The sequence below is a fragment of the Microcaecilia unicolor genome, chromosome 10, assembly GCF_901765095.1.
Source record: "Microcaecilia unicolor chromosome 10, aMicUni1.1, whole genome shotgun sequence".
Lineage (NCBI taxonomy): Eukaryota > Metazoa > Chordata > Amphibia > Gymnophiona > Siphonopidae > Microcaecilia > Microcaecilia unicolor.
The window spans coordinates 102,021,945-102,049,504 of NC_044040.1; the positions used below are offsets into that span (position 1 = coordinate 102,021,945).

The 27,560-nt window shown below is 47.6% G+C and overlaps 1 protein-coding gene across 1 annotated transcript in view; it reads left to right on the forward strand.

The window, feature by feature from the left end:
- Positions 1 to 27,560, forward strand: part of NUP205 (nucleoporin 205) — a 1,281,456-nt gene that overhangs the window by 73,916 nt on the left and 1,179,980 nt on the right. Inside the window, exon 5 of the mRNA XM_030216143.1 lies at positions 7,021 to 7,196. Within this exon, the coding sequence (XP_030072003.1) occupies positions 7,021 to 7,196 (176 nt within the window). The remainder of the gene's footprint in view (positions 1 to 7,020; positions 7,197 to 27,560) is intronic.

Sequence of the window (27,560 nt, forward strand, 5' to 3'; positions counted from 1 at the left end):
GCAGTGTTTTTTCGCTACGCTCCGTCAGGCCTAGGAAGAAGACTTCTCTTTGCGATTGATTTTCGCTTTTATTTTCTTCCTAAACATAAAAAAGAGTAGTTTTCCCCGTAGTTTATCTTTTTATTTTTTTTGTCCACTAGCGAGGTAATTAAAGTTGGTGATGACACAAAGTTATTCAAAGTCGTTAACTCGCGACAGGATTGTGAAAAATTACAGAAGGACCTTACGAGACTGGGAGACTAGACGGCTAAAGGACAGCTGTAAAGGACTAAAATACAAGCTGATACACGCCACCACCTTCTCCTACTTGAGCACGCAGTTGTGGAACGCTCTACCTACAGACCTGAAAGCTACTGACGAGATAACTAACTTCCGCAAATCTCTGAAGACATATCTCTTCCAAAAGGCCTACAAAGAAAACACATAGCCTACAAAACTACCTCAACAATCCACACAATTACAGATCACCTCTATCCTACCTAACACCTTCCGTCTATCCTCTCTTACCTAACCTTCAAACATTAATAATTGTACCTGTTATCATGAAATGATTCTGTAGATCTTCCCTTACCTAATCTTTAAACATTAAGCACTGTACCTGTTATCATGAAATGATTGTCATAACCACACTCTGTAAGCCACATTGAGCCTGCAAATAGGTGGGAAAATGTGGGATACAAATGCAATAAATAATAATATTAAACGTCAGATGACATTTAATGTGAGCAAGTGCAAGGTGATACTTGTGGGAAAAAAGAACCCGAATTATAGCTACGTCATGCAAGGTTCCATGTTAGGAGTTACGGACCAAGAAAGGGATCTGGGTGTCGTCGATTATACACTGAAACCTTCTGCTCAGTGTGCTGCTGCGGCTAGGAAAGCGAATAGAATGTTGGGTATTATTAGGAAAGGTATGGAAAACAGGTGTGAGGATGTTATAATGCTGTTGTATCACTCCATGGTGCGACCGCACCTTGAGTACTGTGTTCAATTCTAGTCGCTGCATCTAAAGAAAGATATAGTAGAATTGGAAAAGGTGCAGTGAAGGGCGACTCAAATGATAGCGGGAATGGGATGACTTCCCTATGAAGAAAGACTAAGGAGGCTAGGGCTTTTCAGCTTGGAGAAGAGATGGCTGAGGGGAGACATGATAGAGGTATATATAATATTGAGTGGAGTGGAACAGGTGGATGTGAAGCATCGGTTCACGCTTTCCAAAAATACTAGGACTAGGGGGCATGCGATTAAACTACAGTGTAGTAAATTTAAAACAAATCGGAGAAACTTTTTCTTTACCCAATGCATAATTAAACTCCGGAATTCGTTTCCGGAGAGCATGGTGAAGCGATTAGCCTAGCAGAGTTTAAAAAGGGGTTAGACGGTTTCCTAAAGGACAAGTCCATAAACCGCTACTAAATGGACTTGGGAAAAATCCACAATTCCAGGAATAACATGTATAGAATGTTTGTACGTTTGGGAAGCTCGCCAGGTGCCCTTGGCCTGGATTGGCCGCTGTCGTGGACAGGATGCGGGGCTCGATGGACCTTTGGTCTTTTCTCAGTGTGGCATTACTGATGTACTTAGGTACTTATCAACTTCCTGGAATTATGAGCGTTCTGGAATGCTCTCAAGGCTTTCAGAGATTGGCTGTCCACTCAAGTCGTTCTAATTCAGATAGACAATCAGGTTGCTATGTATTACACCAACAAGCAGGTGGGCACCGGTTCTCATTCTTTGTGTCAGAAAGCCGTCAGGGTGTGTCTTTGGGCTCACCACCACAGCATGTTTCTCCAAGCCACATATCCGGCAGGTGTAAACAACAGTCTGGCCGACAGACTGAGCATTATAATGCAACCTCACGTGTGGTCACTAAACATGGATGTTGTCTGCAAGATCTTCCGAGCGTGGGGCACCCCCTCCGAGGATCTTTTTGCCACTCAGACCAATCACAAAGTCCCTCAGTTCTGTTCCATGCTCCAGGCCCACGACAGACTAGTGTCAGATGCTTTTCTCCTTAATTGGGGGACAGACCTTCTGTATGCTTTTCCTCCCATACCTCTAGTAGGGAAAAGTCTGCTGAAACTGTGGCAAGACTGGGGAACCATGATTCTGATTGCACCTTTCTGGCCCCGTGAGATCTGGTCTGGAGTTGTCCTCCGAAGAGCCGTGGAGATTGGAGTGTTTTGCACCCTCATCACCCAGAACGAGGGGTCGCTTCTACATTCCAACCTCCAGTCTTTGGCTCTCACGGCTTGAATGTTGAGAGCTTAGAATTCGCCTCCTTGGGTCTTTCAGAGGGTGTCTTGCTTGCTTCCAGGAAAGATTCCACAAAGAGGTGTTACTCTTTTAAATGGAGGTGGTTTGCCGTCTGGTGTGACAGCAAGCCCCTAGATCCTCGTTCTTATCCTACACAGACCCTGATTGAATACCTTCTACACTTGTCAGAGTCTGGTCTCAAGACCAACTCCGTAAGAGTTCACCTTAGTGTAATTAGTGCTTACCATCAATGTGTAGAAGGTCAGCCTATCTCTGGACAGCCTTTAGTTGTTCGCTTCATGTGAGATGTTTGCTTTTGTCAAAGCCCCCTGTCAAACCTACACCAGTGTCATGGGATCTCAATGTCGTTCTCACCCAGCTGATGAAAGCTCCTTTTGAGCGCTGAATTCCTGCCATCTGATGTCCTTGACCTGGAAGGTTATTTTTCTTGGTGGCTGTTACTTCAGCTCGTAGAGTCAGTGAGCTCCAAGCCTTGGTAGTGCATGCACCTTATATTAAATTTCACCACCTTATATCAAGTTTCATCATAACAGAGTAGTCCTCCGCACTCACCCTAAGTTCTTGCCGAAGGTGGTGTCGGAGTTCCATCTGAACCAGTCAATTGTCTTGCCAACATTTTTTCCCCGTCCAGATACCCGGTGAGGACAAGTTGCACACCTTGGACTACAAGAGAACATTGGCCTTTTACATGGAGCGGACAAAGCCCTTTAGACAGTCCGCCCAGTTGTTTGTTTCTTTTGATCCCAACAGGAGGGGAGTAACCATCGAAGAACGCACCATCTTTAATTGGCTAGCAGATTGCATTTCCTTCACTTATGCCCAAGCTGGGCTGACTCTAGAGGGCCATGTCACGGCTCATAATGTCTGAGCCATGGCTGCGACTGTGGCTCACTTGAAGTCAGCCTCCATTGAGGAGATTTGCAAGGCTGCAACGTGGTCATCAGTCCACACATTCACATCTCACTACTGCCTTCAGCAGGATACCCGACGTGACAGTTGGTTTGGGCAGTCGGTGCTGCAGAATCTGTTTGGAGTTTAGAATCCAACTCCACCCTCATAGGCCCTTTCTGTTTTGTTGCAGGCTGCAATCTCACTTAGTTGAATTTATTTTCAGGTCAATCTCTGTTACGTCCTCGCCGTTGTGAGGCCCAATTGACCAATGTTCTTTGTTTTGAGTGAGCCTGGAGGCTAGGGATACCCCACATGTAAGAATATTGAGCCTGCTTGTCCTCGGAGAAAATGAAGATACATACCTGTAGCAGGTATTCTCAGGGGACAGCAGGCTCAATATTCTTACAACCCTCCCTCGGAGTTGTTTTTATTTATATTGTTGTTATTTTTATTTAATTGAGAACCTCACGTTTGCGTCGTGGGCAGGAAGCCGCCCACGCATGCGCGGTGAGTCGGCCTGCGCGACAGAACTTTCGGGTAGATTCTTAAGCTTTGAAGAATTTTCCGGTCTCCTGGATGATGACCCACACTTAAGAATATTGAGCCTGCTGTCCTTGGAGAATACCTGCTACAGGTATGTATTTTCATTTTCTTGCACGTATGAAATTGTTTTCATCATTTCAAGCAATTTCAGAGAGCTTTTTTGTTTTTCTGGCAACAGCTTCTTATGCCTCTTTGAATTTGCTTACTTTTATCTTTTTATTCCCTTATATTTTTTAGTGACTTAATCACACATTTTTCTAATGCTTTTCATAATTCTGTGAATCAACTTGGTGTACTCTTTTATTTAAAAAAAAAAAAAAAAAAAAAAAAATTGATCCTGCTTCAGAGTCTGTTCATACTGTTTAATTTATGCAGCTCAGCAAATTCATTCTAAGTACAGTTGAAGGCATGCTGGAATACAACTGTATTGTAGCGCCATGTTTCTGAACCTTTTGTCAGTTGGGACACAACTAATGGACGATGCTCGCATACATGACATACTGCAATCATGACTCTCATGGACCTTTGGTCTGATAGTATAGTATGGCAGGTTTTTTTTTTTCTTTTTTTGAGATGTCTTGAGCAGAAAGGAAAATACAACAAGTTGTACAAATGATACATATCCCAAATACAATATACACGCTGCTCAAGTAAGAACAATTAAAACATTTTTTTTTCTCAAAAAAAAATTAATTCTCTAGTATTTTCTTTTTTGGGGGGGGGGGGGGGGGCAAGAGGAGTAGTTGGAGAAAGCAAGAACAACCAGTACAGGTCTCATAGTATGGCATTTCTTAAGAATTAAATGTAAATATGCTCTGCATCCCACAAACCCTATCTCTACTCCTCCTCCCCCCCCCCCCCCCCCGAGTACCGATCATAACTTGCACAGTTTCTTCATGAATCCTATGTAAGAATAGGCAGCACTGCAAATATTACAGGGGGCCCTAGAACACCTACTACTGGTAAAACAGAACAAGTAGCGTCGTTGTTCTACACAAAAACTGCATGCAAATAGAATACGTTACCTCAGTTATACCCAAAAGCAGAAAAACCCTCACGAAATACAGAACAAGGTATCATAAGTTAGAAATAGAAATTTAAAGTCAAGAATTGAATTGGGAACTTCAGGAAGTCAATAAAGGCATGTATCACAACATAGGGGAAATAAAAACAGAAATATATTTCTCTTGTATTGACTAAAATAAAAAAACTTCAGTGATGCACATTTCTCAAAGTAAAATAAATTCAAAATAAAACACCTTTTTTCCTGCCTTTATCTGGGCATTTTATTTTTACAAGCATGTCGGCCCCAGTTTCTATATTGTGATTTCCTGTCTGTCTTCTGCTTTCTTTCTAGTTGATGCTATCCATTTGTCCTTTCTCTACTTTCTTCCTTTCTTCATCCACCTTTGATATATTTCCTCTCTTTCTTTTTTGTCTTTCCACCTCATTAAGAATCACACTGATACCATCCATTCCTTTCTCCTGCCAGTCGGCTTCTGCATCCTCCACCATTTGGAGGTTTACTGTTCTGTCCACTTAGAAGGAAACGGAAAGTTGATATCTCTCACCCTAGCTGTCCTGTCTCACTCCTTCCCTGGCCTTCTATTCTTTCCTCTTTCATTCACTCCCCATTACCCTTTTACTCACCATCCCCCTTTCACTCATCTCCATGAGAACCCTCATGGTCTCTCCCACATGGCTGCACCATGCCAAGCAGCTCCCCTTCTCACACCCATGTAGCCCAGCATCTCTTCTTTCTCCACCCACATTTGTAGGCCAGCATCTCACTGTCCCCCTTCTATTTCTTCCACCGCTGTGATCCATCATCTGCCTGTCCCCTCTCTTCTCAACCCCTATAATGCAGCAATTCCCTGCCCCCCCCCTCTCCCAAGAAGGGTAGCTTAAAATTAGTCTCGGGAATCTTAGCTTAGATAGATGCAGCTAAAAATCTTAATGCAGTGCTTCTTCCAGTGTTTTGTAAGTGGTGAATTCTGGTAAGTATAGTTTTAGTCTTTGCAGCCTGGGAAGGAGTACTGCATTAGGATTTGTGTAGCCTCATCTCCTTTTGGTTCAGCATGTACATCCCTCTATTTATTTATTTATTTATTGCATTTGTATCCCACATTTTCCCACCTATTTGCAGGCTCAATGTGGCTTTTTTTCTCTCCAACCCCCACATTTCAGGATCTTTCTCTCTATCCACATCCTGGCATTTCTCCCTTTTGTCATCCTCTCCCCCCCCCCCCCTCCACAGGTCGTCTCTCTCCCTTTCTTCCTGCAAGTCCAGCCTTTGTCCCCCTCCCCCAATGGGTCGAGTAGTTCTCTCCTTCCTTCTCCCTCAGTCGCCCCCCCTCCATGTCCAGTACATCTCCTCTTAGCTGTCCCCTGTGAGTCTTGCACCTGTCCCTGTTCTTCCCTAAGCCATCTCCCCCACTAATCCAGCTCTTTCTCTCTTCTTTCTTATGCTCCCTCTCCATCATCCTGCCCCCTCCCCCCATATGAAACCTTTTCTTGTGGGCAGGAGGAGCCCAAACACATCATCTGGACTGATCTGTAGACTTTCCTCTGTTGGTCTCATCCCTCTGACACATCCTATTTATGAGGGCAGGAAAGGGAAGACTCCTTGTCAGCCCAGGCAAAGTGTTAGGGCTGCTGCTACCTACAAAGAAGAGAAGGTTTGATGAACCCAATGGGGGAATGGGGCTGGGCAGGACATGGAGAAGGTGCTGGATCTGTGGTGGGAGGGGAGAGAGACCAATCTTAAACAACAACAAAAAGCTGCTCTTTCTGCTGGCACCTTGATACCATCTCCCGGGTGCTTGTAACACACTAGTTGAGAACCGCTATATAGTAAATAAAAAAAACAAAATCTTAGGAAGGTGGAGCCATTACTGTGAAAATAGGACAAAGGACTAAATCAACATCTAATTTCTCAGAAGATGAATTTGCCTGGATGATTCTTAGAGGTGTGTAGGCTTAATATTTTCATGATGTCAGTTTCCCATGTCATTTACAGGCTTTTTAGTTTTATTTTTAAAGTTTTTATTTTTTATTTTTTATTTTGGGGTTAATGTCAATTATCCCTACTATTGCTGAGTAGTGTGTACAGTAAATGATCCAGAAATATATTTTTTTTTCCTTTTTCAGGTTAAAAATGGTTGGAAACAATATAGGAAATGTTTCAGGATAAATGTGATATGGAATAAGCTGGGAAATGTTGATATTTCACATATTTTCAACCAGGTCTACATCCCTAATTATACAGGCAATAATGTGATTTATAAAACTAGTTTTTTTTTTTTTTAGCTCTTGCAGAATTCACAGAAGCAGATGAGTTAATGGCTGAACTGGCTATTAGTGACAATGTATTCCTGTTTCTCATGGATTCTGTGGTGGTGTCTGCAAATTTCTACTCTGAGGAATTCTACATTCGCAGAATTCATAACCTCATCACTGACTTCCTGGTGCTTATGCCAATGAAAGTGAGTGGCACTTAATGTGAATCCTAAACATGCACTTTTATTGTGTATTGAGTATCTTTCTTTTGTTTTGTCTACTTGATTTGAATTTTTTGCATCTTTGTGAAGTAAACAGTCACTTTGTATTGATTTTATTGGGTTCTCCTGTGACCTACCATTTTCTTTATTTAACAATATTGTATACTAGTAAAAAAGGCCCGTTTGACAAAAATGAAACTGGCGCTAGCAAGGTTTTCCTCGGAGTGTGTATGTTTCAGAGAGTGAGTGTGAGAGTGACTGTGTGAGAGAGAGAGTGTGGGTGTGTGAGTGTGTCTGTGAGTGAGTGTGTGAGAGAGAGAGTGTGTGTGAGACAGTGTGAGAGTATGTATGCGATACACAGACTCTCTGTGAGACCGAGTATGAGATCGAGTGTTTTAGAGTGACTGTGTGACACACAGAGAGTGTGAGAGAGAGCGAGTGTGTGTGTGTGACAGAGATACCTCTCCCCCTCCCCCTCTGGTCTCAGGACCCCCTCCCTCTCCCCCCCTCAGGTCTCTGGACCCCCTCCCCTACCCCCCCCTCTGGTCTCTGGACCCCCTCCCCTACCCCCCCTCTGGTCTCAGGACTTCCTTCACCCCCTCTCAGGACCCCCCCTTCCCCTCTCAGGACCCCCCTCCCAATGTCTCTCCCCTCTTTCTTTCTGCATCCTTCCATCGTGTCTCCTTTTTTTTTTTGTACCCTTCTATCCAGTGTCTCCCTCTTTCTCTCCCCATCCTTCCACCCATCTACCCTCTCTCCTGATTCTTCCATCTAATGTCTCTCTCCCCCCCTCCTATCCAGTGTCTCTCTATCTCTCTACCCTTTTCTGTACAGTGTCCCTTCTTCTCCACATCCTTCCAGTCTCTCCCCTTTCTCTCTCCACATCCATTCATCCATCTCCCCCTTTCTCTCCCCATCCTTCCATCGTGTCTCTCTCTCCCCATCCTTCCATCTTTTTCCCTCTTTCTCTCCCCATCCTTCCATCCGTCTACCCCCTTTCCCGATTCTTCCATCCAGACTTGTCTCTCTATCCCCTTCTTTCCATCCAGGCCCCCCTCCACCCCCCCCCCAAGGTCACCGCAGCCATTGTTCCCCCCTCCAGGTCGCTGCCGCTCCCCCCTCTCCGTCTGCCCATCCACAGGCCCGCCCACCCAACAGACCTGCCAAGTCTCCCGCGAAACGCGCGGCACCAGCTCCCATTTCCGGCCACTGCTGCTTCTCCTGTTGAGCAGCAGCGGCCGCTACAAAAACAAAAAGAGCTGTTTTTAGGAAGCAGGCGCTTCTCCGGGATCTGCCCCAGGGGCAGTGACGTGAGAGGTGAGAGGTGTGGCTGCAGAGCCGACAGCCAATGCCTGATGGCTGCCTGCGGTGCCGCGCTTGCTTACTAAAAACAGCTGTTTTTATTTTTGTAGCGGCTGCTGCTGCTCAACAGGAGAAGCAGCAGTGACCAGAAATGGGAGCTGGCGCCGCCTGTTCGCGGGAGACTTGGCTGGTCTGTGTTGGGTGGGCGGGGGGTGGAGGGGGGAGCATTGGCGACCTCGTGGGGGGGTGGAGGGGGGGAGCGGTGGTGACCTTGGGGAGGGTGGAGGGGTGAGCGGTGGAGGCGACCTTGGGGGGGGGGGGGTGTGGCGGCAGGATTGGGGCCTTGTACTGCTGTCTTGCAGATGGTCAGTGCTGCGTGTGACGTCAGCCTGGGCTTTGGAGCCTTGCAGCCCAACTCTTAAGAAAGACGGACACAGGCAGCCAGACACATAGAATGTTGGAGGTGAGAATTATTATATAGGATTTTTGTCTTTAATTTTCAATCTTTATTTCACCCTTATTGTGTGCTAATACTTAGATCTGTTTTGATTTTCTGCTTGAATTATTTATGCTGAACCAGTGTATGCTCTTCCATATTTTCATTGCAACTGCCCACTTCTAAGCAGAGTCCATGGGTCACAATAAAATCTATTATTTCCTTGCCAGCAGTAGATGAATCCAGAAAATTGTGCGTTATGACCATGTATCAACAGATGGAGATTGAAGGCAACAAACTGATCTCTGTCATATAGGATGATGAACATGTATCTCCAGTAGTCGGTGGATGGTCTCCCAATAGCTTTTGGTCTCTTCTGTGGAATTTGACTCCTGTTCTGTTTTTTGTTCAGTTGAGCCTGGAGTGATTAGGCTGCTGCTATCTTGGGGTGTGCCAGGTCACTTTCTTTCCTCACAAGATTAAAAAAAAAAAAAATCAAATCAGAGTATACAGTGCTTCTCTGCTGTATGCGCCTGGGTACTTGGAGGGGTTTGAAAAACATCCAAATCCAGCACAATTCCTCTTAGAGAAACTATCAGTTTCCCTGTTTTTTTTTTATTGAACGTCTTAGGGCCAGTTTATCCTACATGTTGTTGAATGATCTATCCCTGAGGATCAGAGCTCCATAATATTAACCCCATTCCAGAAAACTTACAAACCTCCAGGAGTGATGTTACAAATTATAGACCAGTGGCCTCTATTCCCCCTTTTAACTAAAGTAATGGAGGGCATAGTAGCATCATAACTCATGAATTGTCTCACCACCTTCTCACTCCTACATAGTTCTCAATCTGTTTTTCAGACCATGCTTATAGTACTGAAACAATATTAACCACTCTAATATCTAATTTCAAGAAGGCAAATAGGTTGGGTAAAAGGATTCTAATCGTGCAATTTGATATGTCTAGTGCCTTTGATGTGGTGGATCACAACATTTTACTGAATATTCTGGATCACTTTGGATTAGGGGGTCCAGTACTATAATGGTTCAGAGGATTCCTTAAATCAAGATCTTTTGGGGTGAAAATGTATGGTTCTCTATCCTTCCCTTGGTCACCAGATTATGGCATGCCACAGGGCTCCCCACTGTCTCCTATCTTCGATGTTATAATGGCATCTCTGAGTTCTAAATTAGAAACAGCAGAATTCCACACTTTTATAAATGCAGACAATGTTACTTATTCCTTTTGATAATGAAATTCATGAAATCAGATCAGGTCTTACCTCATGGAATCTTGGGCTTCTGACTTTAGACTAAAATTGAACCGGGAGAAAACTTTTGACCATACTCTGAGTTGATATGGTTTTGATGCTGGTTGGACTGATTGATTCCCAGCGATGGTGTGCTAAAGATAATATTTTTTGTTGTGAGTAACAGCTCCTGAAGACGCCTATTGAGCGAAACACAAGATTGGTACGCCAATTGAGCGAAACACACTGTTTGTGTCGAGCTGAAAATGAGCTGAAACTGAATGTAATACTCAAGGTGAGGTCGCATCATGGAGCGATACAGAGGCATTATAGTATTCTTAGTCTCATTTACCATCCCTTTCCTAATAATTCCTAGTACCCTGTTTGCCTTTTTTTGGCTGCTGCCAAACACTGGGCAAATTTCAGCGTAGTGTGTGCAATGACATCTAGATCTCTTTCTTGGGTGCTGACTCCCAAGCTGGACCCTCATATTAGGTAAATATGATTGGTATTATCTTGTCAATGTGCATCACTTTGCATTTGTCCAAATTAAATTTCATGTGCCATTTAGAGTATTTATTTGTGGCATATCTCTACTTACAATGCCACTCTCTCCTCTGCTCTGGACACCCTTGCACCATCCATCTCCCGTCCCACAAGGCGTACTAATCCCCAGCCCTGGCTGACTCCTTGCATCCGATTCCTTCGCTCCTGCGCCCGATCTGCTGAACGCCTCTGGAGGAAATCTCGCACCCATAGCGACTTCATTCATTACAAATTCATTCTATCCTCCTTCCAGTCCTCCCTATTCCTTGCCAAACAGGACTATTACACCCAATTGACTAATTCTCTCGGCTCCAACCCTCGTCGTCTCTTCGCCACCCTTAACTCCCTCCTCAAAGTGTCCTCCGCTCCCACCCACCCCCCTCACTCTCTCCTCAATCACTGGCTGACTACTTCCGCGACAAGGTGCAGAAGATCAACCTCGAATTCACTACCAAGCCACCTCTTCCTCTTCACCCTTTAACCCACTCCCTCAACCAACCAACCCAGGCCTCCTTCTCCTCTTTTCCTGATATCACCGAGGAGGAAACCGCCCACCTTCTTTCCTCCTCGAAATGCACCACCTGTTCCTCTGACCCCATCCACACTAACTTACTAAACACCATCTCTCCTACTGTCACCCTCCCCCATCTGTCATATCCTCAACCTCTCTCTCTCCACTGCAACTGTCTCTGACTCCCTCAAGCATGCTGTAGTCACACCACTCCTCAAAAAACCATCACTAGACCCTACCTGCCCTTCCAACTACCGCCCCATCTCCCTCCTACCTTTCCTCTCCAAGATACTTGAACGCGCGCCGTTCACAGCCGCTGCCTTGATTTTCTCTCCTCTCATGCCATCCTCGATCCGCTTCAATCTGGTTTTCGCCCTCTACACTCAACAGAAACGGCACTCACTAAAGTCTGTAATGACCTGTTCCTTGCCAAATCCAAAGGTCACTACTCCATCCTCATCCTCCTCGACCTATCCGCTGCTTTTGACACTGTCAATCATAATTTACTTCTTGCTACACTATGCTCATTTAGGTTCCAGGGCTGTCCTCGCCTGGTTCTCCTCTTATCTCTCCCACTGTACCTTCAGAGTACATTCTCATGATCTTCCTCCACCCCCATCCCGCTCTCTGGTGGAGTTCCTCAGAGATCTGTCCTTGGACCCCTTCTTTTTTCAATCTACACATCTTCCCTGGGCTTGCTGATCTCATCTCATGGTTTCCAGTATCATCTCTATGCCGACGACACCCAGCTTTATCTCTCCACACCAGACATCACTGCGGAAACCCAGGCCAAAGTATCGGCCTGCTTATCCTACATTGCTGCCTGGGCGTTTGCCTGTATTGTTTGTTGTTCTGGTTATATTTCAGGTTCCAGTGTATTCTTCAGTTCCTGTTCAGGAGAACTTCGTGTTCAAGTTCTTCCAATTGGATTTTCCTCGAGTTGAAACGATTCTGTGTTACAGTGAGCTGCTGCATTCCTCTCCCCCCCGTTTCGGCGGTGGCTGGATTGGTAACTAAATTATGCCGGCGCTCCCTCCCGCTTCGTGCGGCAGTAGGGTAGCTGTGTATCCCTCCCGCTTCGGCGGTGTTTGGGATAAGACAGCTCCTCCCGCGGTTGCGGTAGCAGGATAAGCCAGATCCCCCCGCATCGGCGGGTGTGGTGTCCCTTCCCTGCTCCGCGGGGATGAGCTGGACGGATTCCCCTCCCCCGCTTCGGCGGTGGTGAGCTAGGCAGAGTGTCCCTTTGTGGGTGTAATTCTCTAAGTGCTGAGTCCTGTTTATTTTTAACGGAGCCAGCGGGAGGGGGGAGAAAAGGAGGGACCTGGTACCACCAGGTTTGCACTTGCTCACGAAGAGCCCTCAACCCCAGGTACTCAACAAAACCTAAACAATTAGGCTTGGTGACCTAGCCAGAGCTGCTGCTGTGCGACCACACACCTGCTGAGATAGAGAACATACTGAGGAGTTTCCGGCAGCACATGACCACATATAGGGAGGCAAAAGATTGCTCTCTATCTCCACCTGCTGGTAGATGGACACAACCCACCAGTCTATGGATTGATCTGCTATGATTAATGGAAAGAAAATTATCAGGTATGATACATAATTTTACCTTTCAGAGATCGGCTGTCCAACCAAGTCATCTTAATTCAGTTAGGCAATCTGGTTGCCATATACTACACCAACAAGCAGGGGGGCACAAGATCTCGCCCTCTGTGTCAGGAAGCCGTCCAGATGTGGCTTTGGGCACGCCGTCACGGCATGTTTCTCCAAGCCACTTATCTGGCAGGTGTAAACAACATTCTACGAGGACAAGCAGGCTGCTTGTTCTCACGACTGGGTGATGTCCGCGGCAGCCCCCACCAACCGGAAGAAGCTTCGCGGGCGGTCCGCACGCAGGGCACGCCCACCGCGCATGCGCGGCCGTCTTCCTGCCCGTGCGCGACCGTTCCCGCCAGTCTTTTCTTTTCCGCGCTGGAGAGAGTCATGCGTCGCCGCTCTCTCTTAGTCAGCCCCGGAAAACCGTCGCGTTGTCCGCGAATTCGCTAATTTTCTGTTTTTTGTTGCCGCACGCTTCAAACCTTTTTTTCCTTTATAAAAAAAAAAAAAAAAGAAGAGAACGCGCTGAATTTTTCCCTCGTTTTGTAGCGGGGGCGTCGCGTTGCGGCCTTGTGGCCGCGCGGTCGATTTATTTTTCGAGGTGTGATTTACTGCCACCATCGACGACTTTAACTTCGCCGACGCGATTTTTCCTTCGATGTCCTCGAAGGTCCCGAGTGGATTTAAGAAGTGTGGTCGGTGCGGCCGGCCTATCTCGCAGACCGACACCCACGCTTGGTGCCTCCAGTGCCTCGGGCCGGAGCACAATATCAAGTTCTGTTCTTTGTGTCTTGGTCTCCGGAAACGGACTCAGGTTGCGAGGCAAGTTCTTCGGAACCGTCTTTTTGGAAGTTGTGCCGGCCCCTTGACGTCGACCTCGACGGCATCGGTATCGACGGCCGGTTCTTCGGTACCGGTATCGATGTCCGCGAAATCGGCACCGATGGCATCGACACCAGGAGTACAGGTCCCGTCGGCCCGCCGGTCCTCCGGTGACGGTAGGGGTGAGAGGCCGCGTGGGCAATCGGCCCCGGTCACTCCCTCTACTCATGGCCCCCGGGACCGAACCCTGTCCGACCCGGCCCCTCGAGATCGAGGGGGATCGACCTCCTCCTCCTCTATTCCACCTGGCGCCGATGACGGGCACTGCAAAAAACAGAAGAAGCACCGTCATCGGTCCCCATCAGTGCGCCCGGCCCTCGGTGCCGGAGAGGAGTCGACGCCGAAGCATCCACGTCGAGAGGAAAGGTCCCCCTCGGTAGTGGAGGTACCGACGCGTCAGGGTCCCAGCACTTCGGTGCAGTCTCCTGGACCTGAGCAGCTTCTGGCACCGATGCCTCTACTGGCCCCCCCGTCTTTCCCGACAGCGGGCCTGGACGAGTGCCTCCGAGCCATCCTTCCGGGGATCCTGGAAGGGTTGATGTGCCAGGCTGTGCCGGCGCCGGGGGTGCTTGCGCCCTCGGTGCCGTTGACTGTGGCGCCGGCGAGCTCTAGCCTGGTGCCGAGGCCTTCGACATCGTCGCCGCTTGCGGCGCCGGTCTCGACCGCCACGCAGGTGGCGTCCCCGTCGACATCGATGGAAGGAGCTTCGTCCCCGCCGGCGCGGGAGTCCACCGCTCGACGACACCGAGGCCTCGGTGCCTCGACGTCGAGCCGGGCCCGGTTGAGGACTCAGCTACATGAGCTTATGTCCGATACCGAGGAGGAGGCCTCGTGGGGGGAAGAGGAGGACCCCAGATATTTCTCCTCAGAGGAGTGTGTGGGCCTTCCCTCTGACCCCACGCCTTCACCGGAGAGGAAGCTCTCGCCTCCTGAGAGCCTCTCCTTTGCCTCCTTTGTCAGGGACATGTCTATTTGCATTCCCTTCCCCGTGGTCTCTGTGGATGAGCCGAGGGCTGAGATGCTCGAGGTCCTCGACTATCCATCACCACCTAGAGAGTCCTCCACGGTGCCGCTGCATAATGTCCTTAAGGAGACACTGCTTCGGAACTGGATGCGACCGTTATCTAATCCCACCATCCCCAAGAAAGCAGAGTCCCAGTACAGAATTCACTCGGACCCAGAGTTAATGCGGCCCCAATTGCCTCATGACTCGGCGGTCGTGGATTCTGCTCTCAAGAGGGCACGGAGTTCGAGGGATACCGCCTCGGCGCCCCCGGGGCGGGAGTCTCGCACTCTGGACTCGTTTGGGAGGAAGGCTTACCAATCTTCCATGCTCGTGACCCGCATCCAATCTTACCAGCTCTACACGAGCATCCACATGCGGAACAATGTGAAGCAACTGGCGGACCTGGTTGACAAGCTCCCGCCGGAGCAGTCCAGGCCTTATCAGGAGGTGGTCAGGCAGCTGAAGGCGTGCAGAAAGTTCCTGTCCAGGGGTATCTATGACACCTGTGACGTGGCATCTCGTGCTGCGGCCCAAGGTATAGTGATGCGCAGGCTCTCATGGCTGCGTGCCTCTGACCTGGACAACCGCACCCAGCAGAGACTGGCCGACGTCCCTTGCCGGGGGGATAATATTTTTGGTGAGAAGGTCGAGCAGCTGGTGGACCAATTGCATCAGCGGGAAACCGCCCTCGACAAGCTCTCCCACCGGGCGCCTTCAGCATCCACCTCAGCAGGTGGACGTTTTTCCCGGGCCCGGCAGGCTGTGCCCTATTCTTTTGCCAAGCGTAGGTACACCCAGCCGGCCCGAAGGCCTCGTCAGGCACAGGGACAGCCCCAGCGCGCTCGTTCCCGTCAACAGCGTGCGCCTAAGCAGCCCCCTGCGCCTCCATAGCAAAAGCCGGGGACGGGCTTTTGACTGGATCCATGGGAACATAGCCGCCCTCAAAGTGTCCGTACCGGACGATCTGCCGGTCGGAGGGAGGTTAAAATTTTTTCACCAAAGGTGGCCTCTCATAACCTCCGACCAGTGGGTTCTCCAAATAGTGCTGTGCGGATACGCCCTGAATTTGGCCTCCCTGCCACCAAATTGTCCTCCGGGAGCTCAATCCTTCAGCTCCCATCACAAGCAGGTACTTGCAGAGGAACTCTCCGCCCTTCTCAGCGCCAATGCGGTCGAGCCCGTACCAACCGGGCAGGAAGGGCAGGGATTCTATTCCAGGTACTTCCTTGTGGAAAAGAAAACGGGGGATGCGTCCCATCCTAGACCTGAGAGGCCTGAACAAATTCCTGGTCAAAGAAAAGTTCAGGATGCTTTCCTTGGGCACCCTTCTGCCAATGATTCAGAAAAACGATTGGCTATGTTCCCTGGATTTAAAGGACGCATACACTCACATCCTGATACTGCCAGCTCACAGACAGTATCTCAGATTCCGCCTGGGCGCACGGCACTTTCAGTATTGTGTGCTGCCCTTTGGGCTCGCCTCTGCCCCACGGGTGTTTACAAAGTGTCTCGTGGTGGTAGCGGCGTATCTACGCAAGCTGGGAGTGCACGTGTTCCCATATCTCGACGATTGGCTGGTCAAAAACACCTCGGAGGCAGGAGCCCTCCGGTCCATGCAGTGCACTATTCAACTCCTGGAGCTGCTGAGGTTTGTGATAAATTACCCAAAGTCCCATCTCCAGCCAACCCAATCTCTGGAATTCATAGGAGCTCTGCTGAATACCCAGACGGCTCAGGCCTTCCTTCCCGAAGTGAGGGCCAACAACCTCCTGTCCCTGGCTTTGCGGACCAGAGCGTCTCAGCAGGTCACAGCTCGGCAGATGTTGAGACTTCTGGGTCATATGGCCTCCACGGTCCATGTGACTCCCATGGCTCGTCTTCACATGAGATCTGCTCAATGGACCCTAGCTTCCCAGTGGTTCCAAGCCACCGGGAATCTAGAAGATGTCATCCGCCTCTCCACCAGTTGCCGCACTTCGCTGCTCTGGTGGACCATTCGGACCAATTTGACCCTGGGACGTCCATTCCAAATTCCGCAGCCCATGAAAGTGCTGACGACGGATGCATCTCGCCTGGGGTGGGGAGCTCATGTCGATGGGCTTCACACCCAGGGTCTGTGGTCCCTCCAGGAAAAGGAGCTGCAGATCAACCTCCTGGAGCTCCGAGCGATCTGGAACGCACTGAAGGCTTTCAGAGATCGGCTGTCCTGCCAAATTATCCAAATTCGGACAGACAATCAGGTTGCAATGTATTACATCAACAAGCAGGGGGGCACCGGATCTCGCCCCTTGTGTCAGGAAGCCGTTGGCATGTGGCGTTGGGCTTGCCAGTTCGGCATGCTCCTCCAAGCCACATACCTGGCAGGCTTAAACAACAGTCTGGCCGACAGGCTGAGCAGAGTCATGCAACCGCACGAGTGGTCGCTTCATTCCAGAGTGGTACGCAAGATCTTCCGAGAGTGGGGCACCCCCTCGGTGGACCTTTTTGCCTCTCAGACCAACCACAAGCTGCCTCTGTTCTGTTCCAGACTTCAGGCACACGGCAGGGTAGCGTCGGACGCCTTTCTCCTCCATTGGGGGACCGGCCTCCTGTATGCTTATCCTCCCATACCTTTGGTGGGGAAGACCTTACTGAAGCTCAAGCGAGACCATGGCACCATGATTCTGATCGCGCCCTTTTGGCCCCGTCAGATCTGGTTCCCTCTTCTTCTGGAGTTGTCCTCCGAAGAACCGTGGAGATTGGAGTGTTTTCCGACTCTCATTTCGCCGAACGACGGAGCGTTGCTGCACCCCAACCTTCAGTCCCTGGCCCTCACGGCCTGGATGTTGAGGGCGTAGACTTCACTGCGTTGGGTCTGTCTGAGGGTGTCTCCCGTGTCTTGCTTGCCTCTAGGAAGGATTCCACTAAAAAGAGTTACTTTTTCAAGTGGAGGAGGTTTGTCGTTTGGTGTGAGAGCAGGGCCCTAGAACCTCGTTCTTGCCCTGCACAGAACCTGCTTGAATACCTTCTGCACTTATCAGAGTCTGGCCTCAAGACCAACTCCGTAAGGAATCACCTTAGTGCGATTATTGCTTACCATTATCGTGTGGAAGGTAAAGCCATCTCTGGAGAGCCTTTAGTCGTTCGATTCATGAGAGGCTTGCTTTTGTCAAAGCCCCCTATCAAGCCTTCTACAGTGTCATGGGATCTCAACGTCGTCCTCACCCAGCTGATGAAACCTCCTTTTGAGCCACTGAATTCCTGCCATCTGAAGTACTTGACCTGGAAGGTCATTTTCTTGGTGGCAGTTACTTCAGCTCATAGGGTCAGTGAGCTTCAAGCCCTGGTAGCTCATGCTCCATATACCAAATTTCATCACAACAGAGTAGTGCTCCGCACCCACCCAAAGTTCCTGCCGAAAGTGGTGTCGGAGTTCCATCTTAACCAGTCAATTGTCTTGCCAACATTCTTCCCCAGACCGCATACCCGCCCTGCTGAACGTCAGTTGCACACATTGGACTGCAAGAGAGCATTGGCCTTCTACTTGGAGCGGACACAGCCCCACAGACAGTCCGCCCAATTGTTTGTTTCTTTTGACCCTAACAGGCTAGGGGTCGCTGTCGGGAAACGCACCATCTCCAATTGGCTAGCAGATTGCATTTCCTTCACTTACGCCCAGGCTGGGCTGGCTCTTGAGTGTCATGTCACGGCTCATAGTGTTAGAGCCATGGCAGCGTCAGTGGCCCACTTGAAGTCAGCCACTATTGAAGAGATCTGCAAAGCTGCGACGTGGTCATCTGTCCACACATTCACATCACATTACTGCCTCCAGCAGGATACCCGACGCGACAGTCGGTTCGGGCAGTCGGTGCTGCAGAATCTGTTTGGGGTGTAAATCCAACTCCACCCTCCAGGACCCGAATTTATTCTGTTCAGGCTGCACTCTCAGTTAGTTGTTCTTCGTAGGTCAATTTTCTGTTGTACCCTCGCCGTTGCGAGGTTCAATTGACCTGGGTTCTTGTTTTGAGTGAGCCTGATAGCTAGGGATACCCCAGTCGTGAGAACAAGCAGCCTGCTTGTCCTCGGAGAAAGTGAATGATACATACCTGTAGCAGGTGTTCTCCGAGGTCAGCAGGCTGATTGTTCTCACCTACCCTCCCTCCTCCCCTTTGGAATTGCGTTTTCATCATTTTTGCTTGTCATTCAGCTGGCGGGAACGGTCGCGCACGGGCGGGAAGACGGCCGCGCATGCGCGGTGGGCGAGCCCTGCGTGCGGACCGCCCGCGAAGCTTCTTCCGGTTGGTGGGGGCTGCCGCGGACGTCACCCAGTCGTGAGAACAATCAGCCTGCTGTCCTCGGAGAACACCTGCTACAGGTATGTATCATTCACTGTATGGCCGACAGACTGAGCAGGATAATGCAACCTAACGAGTGGTCTCTAAACATGGACATAGTCCTCAAGATCTTCCGAGCGTGGGGCACTCCCTCGGTGGATCTTTTTGCCACCCAGATCAATCACAAGGTTCCTCAGTTCTGTTCCAGGCTTCAGGCCCATGACAGACTAGTGTCAGATGCCTTTCTCTTGCATTTGTGGATAGGCCTTCTGTATGCGTATCCTCCCATACCTCTAGTAGGGAAGACTTTGCTGAAACTCAAGCAAGACTGTGGAACCATGATCCTGATTACACCCTTCTGGCTGCGTCAGATTTGGTTACCTCTTCTTCTGGAGTTGTCCTCCGAAGAACCGTGGAGATTGGACTATTTTCCAACCCTCATCACTCAGAGTGAGGGGTCACTTCTACATCCCAACCTCCAGTCTTTGGCTCTCACAGCTTGAATGTTGAGAGCTTAGAATTCGCCTCCTTGGGTCTTTCAGAGGGTGTCTCCTGAGTCTTGCTTCCAGTAAAGATTCCACAAAGAGGTGTTACTCTTTCAAATGGAGGAGGTTTGCTGTCTGGTATGACATCAAGGACCTAGATCCTCTTTCTTGTCCTACACAAACCCTTCTTGAATACCTTCTGCACTTTTCAGAGTCTGGTCTCAAGACCAACTCCTTAAGGTTCAACTTAGTGCGATTAGTGCTTATCACCGCGTGTAGAGGATAAGCCTATCTCTGGACAGCCTTTAGTTGTTCGCTTCATGAGAGGTTTGCTTTTGTCAAAGCCCCCTGTCAAACCTCTACCAGTGTCATGAGATCTCAATGTGGTTCTCACCCAGCTGATGAAAGCTCCTTTTGAGCCACTGAATTCCTGCCATCTGAAGTACTTGACCTGGAAGGTCGTTTTCTTGGTGGCAGTTACTTTAGCTCGTAGAGTCAGTGAGCCTCAGGCATTGGTAGTGCATGCACCATTTATCAAGTTCCATCACAACAGAGTAGTCCTCCGCACACACCCTAATTTCTTGCCAAAGGTGGTGTCGGAGTTCCATCTGAACCAGTCAATTGTCTTGCCAACATTTTTTCCCCGTCCTCATACCTGCCCTGGAGAAAGCAGTTTTCACACCTTGAACTGCAAGACAGCGTTGGCCTTTTACGTGGAGTGGACGAAGCCCTTTGGACAGTCCGCCCAGTTTCTCTTTTGTTCTCAGCAGGAGGTGAGTCGCCATCGGAAAATGCACAATCTCCAGTTGGCTAGCAGATTGCATTTCCTTCACTTATGCCCAAGCTGGGCTGACTCTAGAGGGCTATGTCACGGCTCATAATGTTAGTGCCATGACTGCGTCAGTGGCTCACTTAGTCAGCCTCCATTGAGGATATTTGCAAGGCTGCAACATGGTTGTCAGTGCACACATTCCCATCTCTCTACTGCCTTCAGCAGGATACCCGACGTAACAGTCGGTTTGGTCAGTCGGTGCTGCAGAATCTGTTCGGGGTTTAGAATCCAACTCCACCCTTCTAGCCCCATTTATCTTCTGTTCTAGGCTGCACTCTCACTTTGTTGTGTTTTTCTTTTTAGGTCAATATATTTTATGTCCTCGCTGTTGCGAGGCCAAATTGACCAATGTTTTCAGTGAGCCTGTGTGCTAGGGATCCCCACATGTGAGAACAAGCAGCCTGCTTGTCCTCTGAGAAAGCGAAGATATATACCTGTAGCAGATGTTCTCCGAGGACAGCAGGCTCACAAACCTGCCCCCACCTCCCCTTTGGAGTTGTTTATTTGCTTTTTGATTAAACTGAGCGGAAACACTCACGCAGCGGGCAAGGAAAATGGCCTGCTGTCCTCGGAGAATACCTGCTACAGGTATGTATCTTTGCTCTATTGCCTTACTGGGAAAAACCAAAGGACCATCAAGCCCAGCATCCTGTTTCCAATAGTGGCCAATCCATGTCACAAATAGATAGCAAGATCCCAAAAAAGTACAAAACATTTTATACTGCTTATCCCAGAAATGGTGGATTTTCCCCAAGTCCATTTAATAATGGTCTATGGACTTTTAGGAAGCCGTCCAAACCTTTTTTATACTCTGCTAAGCTAACTGCCTTCAGCACATTTTCTGGCAACGAATTCCAGAGTTTAATTACACGTTGAATTGAGAAAAAATTTCTCCGATTCGTTTTAAATTTATTAATAGTATTTTTGGAAAGTGTAAACAGACGCTTCACATTTACCTGTTCAACTGTACTCATTATTTTATAGACCTCTATCATATCTCCCCTCAGCCGCCTTTTCTCCAAGTGGAAGAGCCCTAGCCGTTTTAGCCTTTCCTCATAGGGAAGTCGTCCCATCCCCTTTATCTTTTTCGTCGCCCTTCTCGGCACCTTTTCTAATTCCACTATATCTTTTTTGAGATGCGGTGACCAGAATTGAACTCAATATTGAAGGTGCGGTCGCACCATGGAGCGATACAAAGACATTATAACATCCTCATTTTTGTTTTCCAGTCCTTTCCTAATAACACCTAACATTCTATTTGCTTTCTTATCTGCAGCAGCACACTGAGCAGAGGGTTTCAATGTATCATGAAAGAGGACACCTAGATCCCTTTCTTGGTCCGTGACTCCTAAAGTGGAACCTTGCATGACATAACTATAATTCGGGTTCCTCTTTCCCACATGCATCACTTTGCACTTGCACACATTAAACATCATCTGCCATTTAGATGCCCAGTCTCCTAGTCTCGTAAGGTCCTCTTGTAATTTTTCACAATCCTCTCGCGATTTAACGACTTTGAATAACTTTATTTCATCAGCAAATTTAATTACCTCACTAGTTACTCCCATCTCTAGGTTATTTATAAATGTTAAAAATCTGTGGTCCCAGCACATACCCCTGGCGATCCCCACTATCTACCCATCTCCATTGAGAATACTGACCATTTAACCCTACTCTCTGTTTTCTATCTTTTAACCAGTTTTTAATCCACAATAGAACACTACCTCCTATCCCATAACTCTCTAATTTCCTCTGGAGTCTTTTATAAGTTACTTTGTCAAACTCTTTCTGAAAATCCAGATACAGAATATCCACTTGTTCACCCCTTCAAAGAAATGTAGTAGATTGGTGAGGCAAGATTTCCCTTCACTAAATCCATGTTGACTTTGGTGCTTATTTTCAAAGCACTTAGCCTTACAAAATTCCACAAGTTGCTGTGTAACTTTGTAAGTCTAAGTGCTTTGAAAATACACCTCCACGTCTCATTAATCCATGCTATTGAATATGCTGTGTAATTTTGTTCTTAATAATAGTCTCTACCATTTTTCCTGGCACCAACGTCAGAGTCATCTGTCTATAATTTCCAGTATCTCCTCTGGAACTTTTTAAAAAAATTGGTGTTACATTGGCCACCCTCCAATCTTCTAGTACTACGCTCGATTTTAAGGATAAATTACATATTACAACAATAGCTCCGCAAGCTCATTTTTCAGTTCTGTTAGTACTCTGGGATGGATACCATCCGCTCCAGGAGATTTGCTACTCTTCAGTTTGTAGAACTGCCCCATTGCATCCTCCAGGTTTACAGAGAATTCATTAAGTTTCTCCGACTCGTCAGCTTTGAATGCCATTTCCTGCACCGGTATCCTGCCCAATCTTCCTTGCTGAAGAACAAAGCAAAGAATTCATTTAATGTCTCCGATATGGCTTTGTCTTCCCTGATCGCCCCTTTTACTCCTCGGTCATCTAGCAGTCCAACCGATTCTTTTGCTGTCTTCCTGCTTTTAATATACCTAGATAAAATTTTACTATGTGTTTATGCCTCTCACACAATCTTTTTTTTTTCAAAGTCCCTCTTAGCCTTCCTTATCAGCGCATTGCATTTGACTTGATATTTCTTATGCTGTTTCTTATTATTTTCAGTCGGTTCCTTCTTCTATTTAGTTCTAATAGCTTCCTTCACCTCACTTTAACCATGTCGTCTGTTGTTTGGTCTTCCTCACTCCTTTTTTAATATGCGGAATATATTTGGCCTGGACTTCCAGGATGGTGTTTTTGAACAGCATCCATGCCTAATGTAAATTTTTGACCCTCGCAGTCGCTCCACTAAGTTACTTTTTCACCGTTCTTTTCATTTTATCATAGTCTCCTTTTTTTAAAGTTAAACGCTAACGTATTTGATTTTCTATGCATACTTAATTCAAAGCTAATAACAAATCCGATCATATTATGATCACTGTTATCAATCGGCCCCAGAACAATTACCTCCTGCACCTGATCATGCGCTGCACTAAGGACTAGGTTTAGAATTTTTCCTTCTCTCGTCGGCCCCTGCACCAGCTGCTCCATAAAGCTGTCCTTGATTTCATGAAGGAATTTTACCTCCCTATCCTGCACCAATGTTACATTTACCCAGTCAATATCAGGGTAATTGAAATTACCTATTATTTTTGTGTTGCCCACTACATCAGCTGGCTCACCTCTATCCTCGTGTTCATTCATGCCTTCAAAGAAATGAAGCAAATTGGTTGAGGCAAGACTTCCGTCGGCTGAACCCATGCTGACTCTGTCCCATTAAACCATGTTCATGTGCGTGTTCTATAATTTTATTCTTTAGAATGGTTTCCACTATTTTGCCCGGCACCGACGTCAGGCTTACTGGTCTGTAATTTCCCGGAGCACCCCAGAACCCTTTTTAAAAATCAGCGTCACATTCGCCACCCTCCAATCTTCAAGTACTTCAGATGATTTTAATGACAGGTTACATATTACTAACAGTAGATCTATTTCATGCTTGAGTTCTTTGAATAGCACAGGGGCTACGAGACTGGAGGTGGTACTTCTATATAACATCCCAGTAGGTCTCGTCTTTGTACCTCTCTGTCTCCCTCAGCTCCACCAAGTCTGCTACTCTAGCCTTAAGAGAACAGACCCGTTGTCTAAGAGATAGGAGCTCTTTGCATCGGGCACACATATATAACCGCTTACCAACTGGAAGATAATCATACATGTGACACTCATTGCAAAAGGCTGGATAGCACACCTCTCGCTGCTGGATTGCTGACTCCTTAGTATTTTTGTGTTTGTCAGTAATTTAAAACTTGCTAAAGTATTAAGGATATTAGCCTAATATAAAAATGTCATTAGTTTATATGGTATATTGTGTGATTTATTTAGTGTTTCCTTCTTAGAAGGTAATGAAATGTATTTAAATTTCTGTAAGAGCACTCCTTGTTTGTTATTTACAATCACTGACTAATGAAGAGTTGTGGTAGGGGTGAGCAGGTGTTGGGGAGGGTGGTCGGGATGAAGACTAAACAGCCTCTAGCAGGCACTACAGGACCTACATAAGTAATGCCACACTGGGAAAAGACCAAGGGTCCATCGAGCCGAGCATCCTGTCCACGACAGCTGCCAATTCAGGCCAAGGGCACCTGGCGAGCTTCCCATACGTACAAACATTCTATATATGTTATTCCTGGAATTGTGGATTTTTCCCAAGTCCATTTAGTAGTGGTTTATGGACTTGTCCTTTAGGAAACCGTCTAACCCCTTTTTAAACTCTGCTAAGCTAACTGCCTAGTAGCGCTCTAGAAATGTTAAGTAGTAGTACTATCTGAGAGTCCTATTTTTTTTTAAATTTCTTTATTTATCAATTTTAACATTCATAATATTTACTTATGAGTGATAATACACAAATATGAAAATTACAAAAAATCAAATAGAGTCTGCAAATTAACATTGCGAAATGATATTCTATTCTAATGCCCACAATTTAGGTAATCGATCCAAGACTTTAGGAAATACAATATAATACCAAACATTTTATATCAAAAAGAACAGCTTGATTCCCAAGCGGCTAACTCAGCTCTGCCATACAGTGTTGCATATGTGACTAAACTTGTACATTAACCTCTTCTCTGCTTAATAAGAAATCTTCCAACTGTATTGGGTCAAAAAATTGATATTGCTTAGACTGAAATTTTATCCTACATACACATGGAAATCTTAAAAGAAAATCTGCGGAGAGGAAGTGACGTCACCGATGTGATCGGTAGCCCAAATTCGGAGCTCCGCGGGGACGCGAGGAAATAAGCTGTCAAACCCCTAATCTAGGCGGATTTAATTTCATAGACGAGAAACGGAACTTACCAGAACATATGGCAGCCAGAAAGAAACTTTCAAAATTTAAATATACGGCTGAATCGGCAAAAGCGGGAAGCAGAGGGCCGGCAGGGTTGCCTCCGCGCGAAAACAAAATGGCGTCGGAGGAACCCGAATCGGAGGCCGAACTTGAAGAACGGAGCGGCGGTGAGGTGGAACTGGAGAGGAGCGAAATTATTAAATGGTTCCAGGAGCTGAAAACGGAGATGATTAACACTAGAAATAGCATACACGCTGCTGTTAAAGAATTGCGTGAAGAAGTAAAAGACATTGGTAACCGCGTGGGTGAGACTGAGAATCGCCTGGAGGAGATGGAGGCGGGGGTGGAGAGCCTGGCGAAAACAGTTAAAGAGGAGAGACAGCAACGGGAGGAAATGGAGATTCGGATGGAAGATCTAGAGAATCGCTCTCGAAGGGGGAATCTGCGCTTTAAAGGAGTGCCAGAGGCGGCCCAATATATGGAAGCTGTGAAAGTAGTGCAAGAGATTTGCAACTTCATTCTGAGCCACGGGAAAGACCCCCAGGAGAGTACAGATACGTCTGAAATCAAAATCGATCGAGCACACCGGAGTTTGGGACCGCAGCGGGGGGAGAACCCCAGGGATATCATTGCTTGCTTTCATGATTTCCAGGTAAAAGAGACTGTTTGGAGGAAAGCCCGTGCCTTGGGTGATATACAATGGCAGAACACTAAAATACAGATTTTCCAAGACCTGGCGAAATCTACTTTACAAAAGAGGCGGGAATTCCGCGAAGTGACGAGATATCTGCAAAAAACTGGTTTGCGCTATAGGTGGATTTTCCCCAGTGGCCTTATGGTTACGGTGGGGAACCAGACAAGGAAAATACAACACCCGACTGCAGCAAGGAAAATCCTGGAGAACATGGGGTGCACGGACCTACCGGAGGAGCTGCGAGTCTCCACAAAGGATGGTAATGGAGAGAAAAGTGCCAGCTCAGGCAGATGGCTCCAGCAGGGGAAAAAGGGCACCAGCATAAACAGAGTGAGGAAGGAGCGTGGCCTGGAGCAGCAAGGGGACACTTGAATGGACAAATACAGAGGGGCTGATGCCCGGGTGCTAAGTTTGGTCACTTGACCAGTTGTAGTAAGTGATACCATGTTGGTAATGTTTAACTGATCATATGTCTATGATTAAGATAGAATACATTCGGAATGAATGAAGGAGATGGCAGGTTTGAAAGGATGGGGGGGAAAAATGGGAGGCTGGTTCCCCTGGGGACGACACTTTCTTAGGGGGAACATGGCAGCTTGTAGTAGCGGCCAGTCGAGGGGATGGGTAGGGGGGAGGAGGGAGGGGGGGAAGGGAGGAGGGAGGGAGGGAGGGATTACAGTGGGTTCATGGAATGTAAATGGCTTGAATACACCAGAAAAAAGAAGTATTGTTAGCAAGGAGATACTTAAAATGCAGTGGGACATTATCATGTTGCAGGAGACACATATCCAAAGGAAAGATGTAAGGCTTATTCAATATAAAAACCTGGGTCAGAATTATATATCGGCGGACCCCAGAGGGGGGAAAAAGGGAGGATTGGCGATTTATATTAAAGAAAGGGTACCATTTGTGCATGAGCAAACTTTCCTGGAGAGCCAAGGAAGATGTATAGCGGTTACGGGAAAGATCAATGAACAACAGATCACCTTAGTTAATATATACGCACCCAATGAGGGACAAGGGGCATTCTTTGAAAAATTAAGACTAGAGTTGACAAATTTTGTGAGAGGAAAAGTGATTCTTGGAGGGGATTTCAATTGGGCTTTAGCAGATCTAGACCACTCAAAAGGAAAGAAAAAGGGTGGAGTCTCGGCAAATACGACTAAATTACTGAGTCTGGTCAGGGATCTTGATTTGTTAGATGTTTGGAGATTGCAGCACCCTGGGCAGAGGACATATACATTCTATTCGCATGCACAACAAACATATACAAGGATAGATGCAATTTGGGGCTCCCGAACTATCTGGGGGGAGGTGGGAGACTCGGGAATAGGGAGTATACACGTGTCAGACCACGCTCCTATTTGGGCCTCGTGGAGGGGGCTGGGGAGAGAAAAGGGTCACACTTACTGGAGACTGAATGAATCTCTGCTTGATTCAGTGGAGGACTGTGAAGAAGTCCGGAGGGTAATAAAAGATTACTTAGCATACAATGACACGGGGGAAGTGGCTGAGGGGACACTCTGGGACGCTCTTAAAGCTGTGGTGAGAGGACATCTGATTAAAAATGGCAGTCAAAGGAAGAGGGAGGGGCAAAGGCGGGAACTGGAGGTAAGACAAAGGTTAGC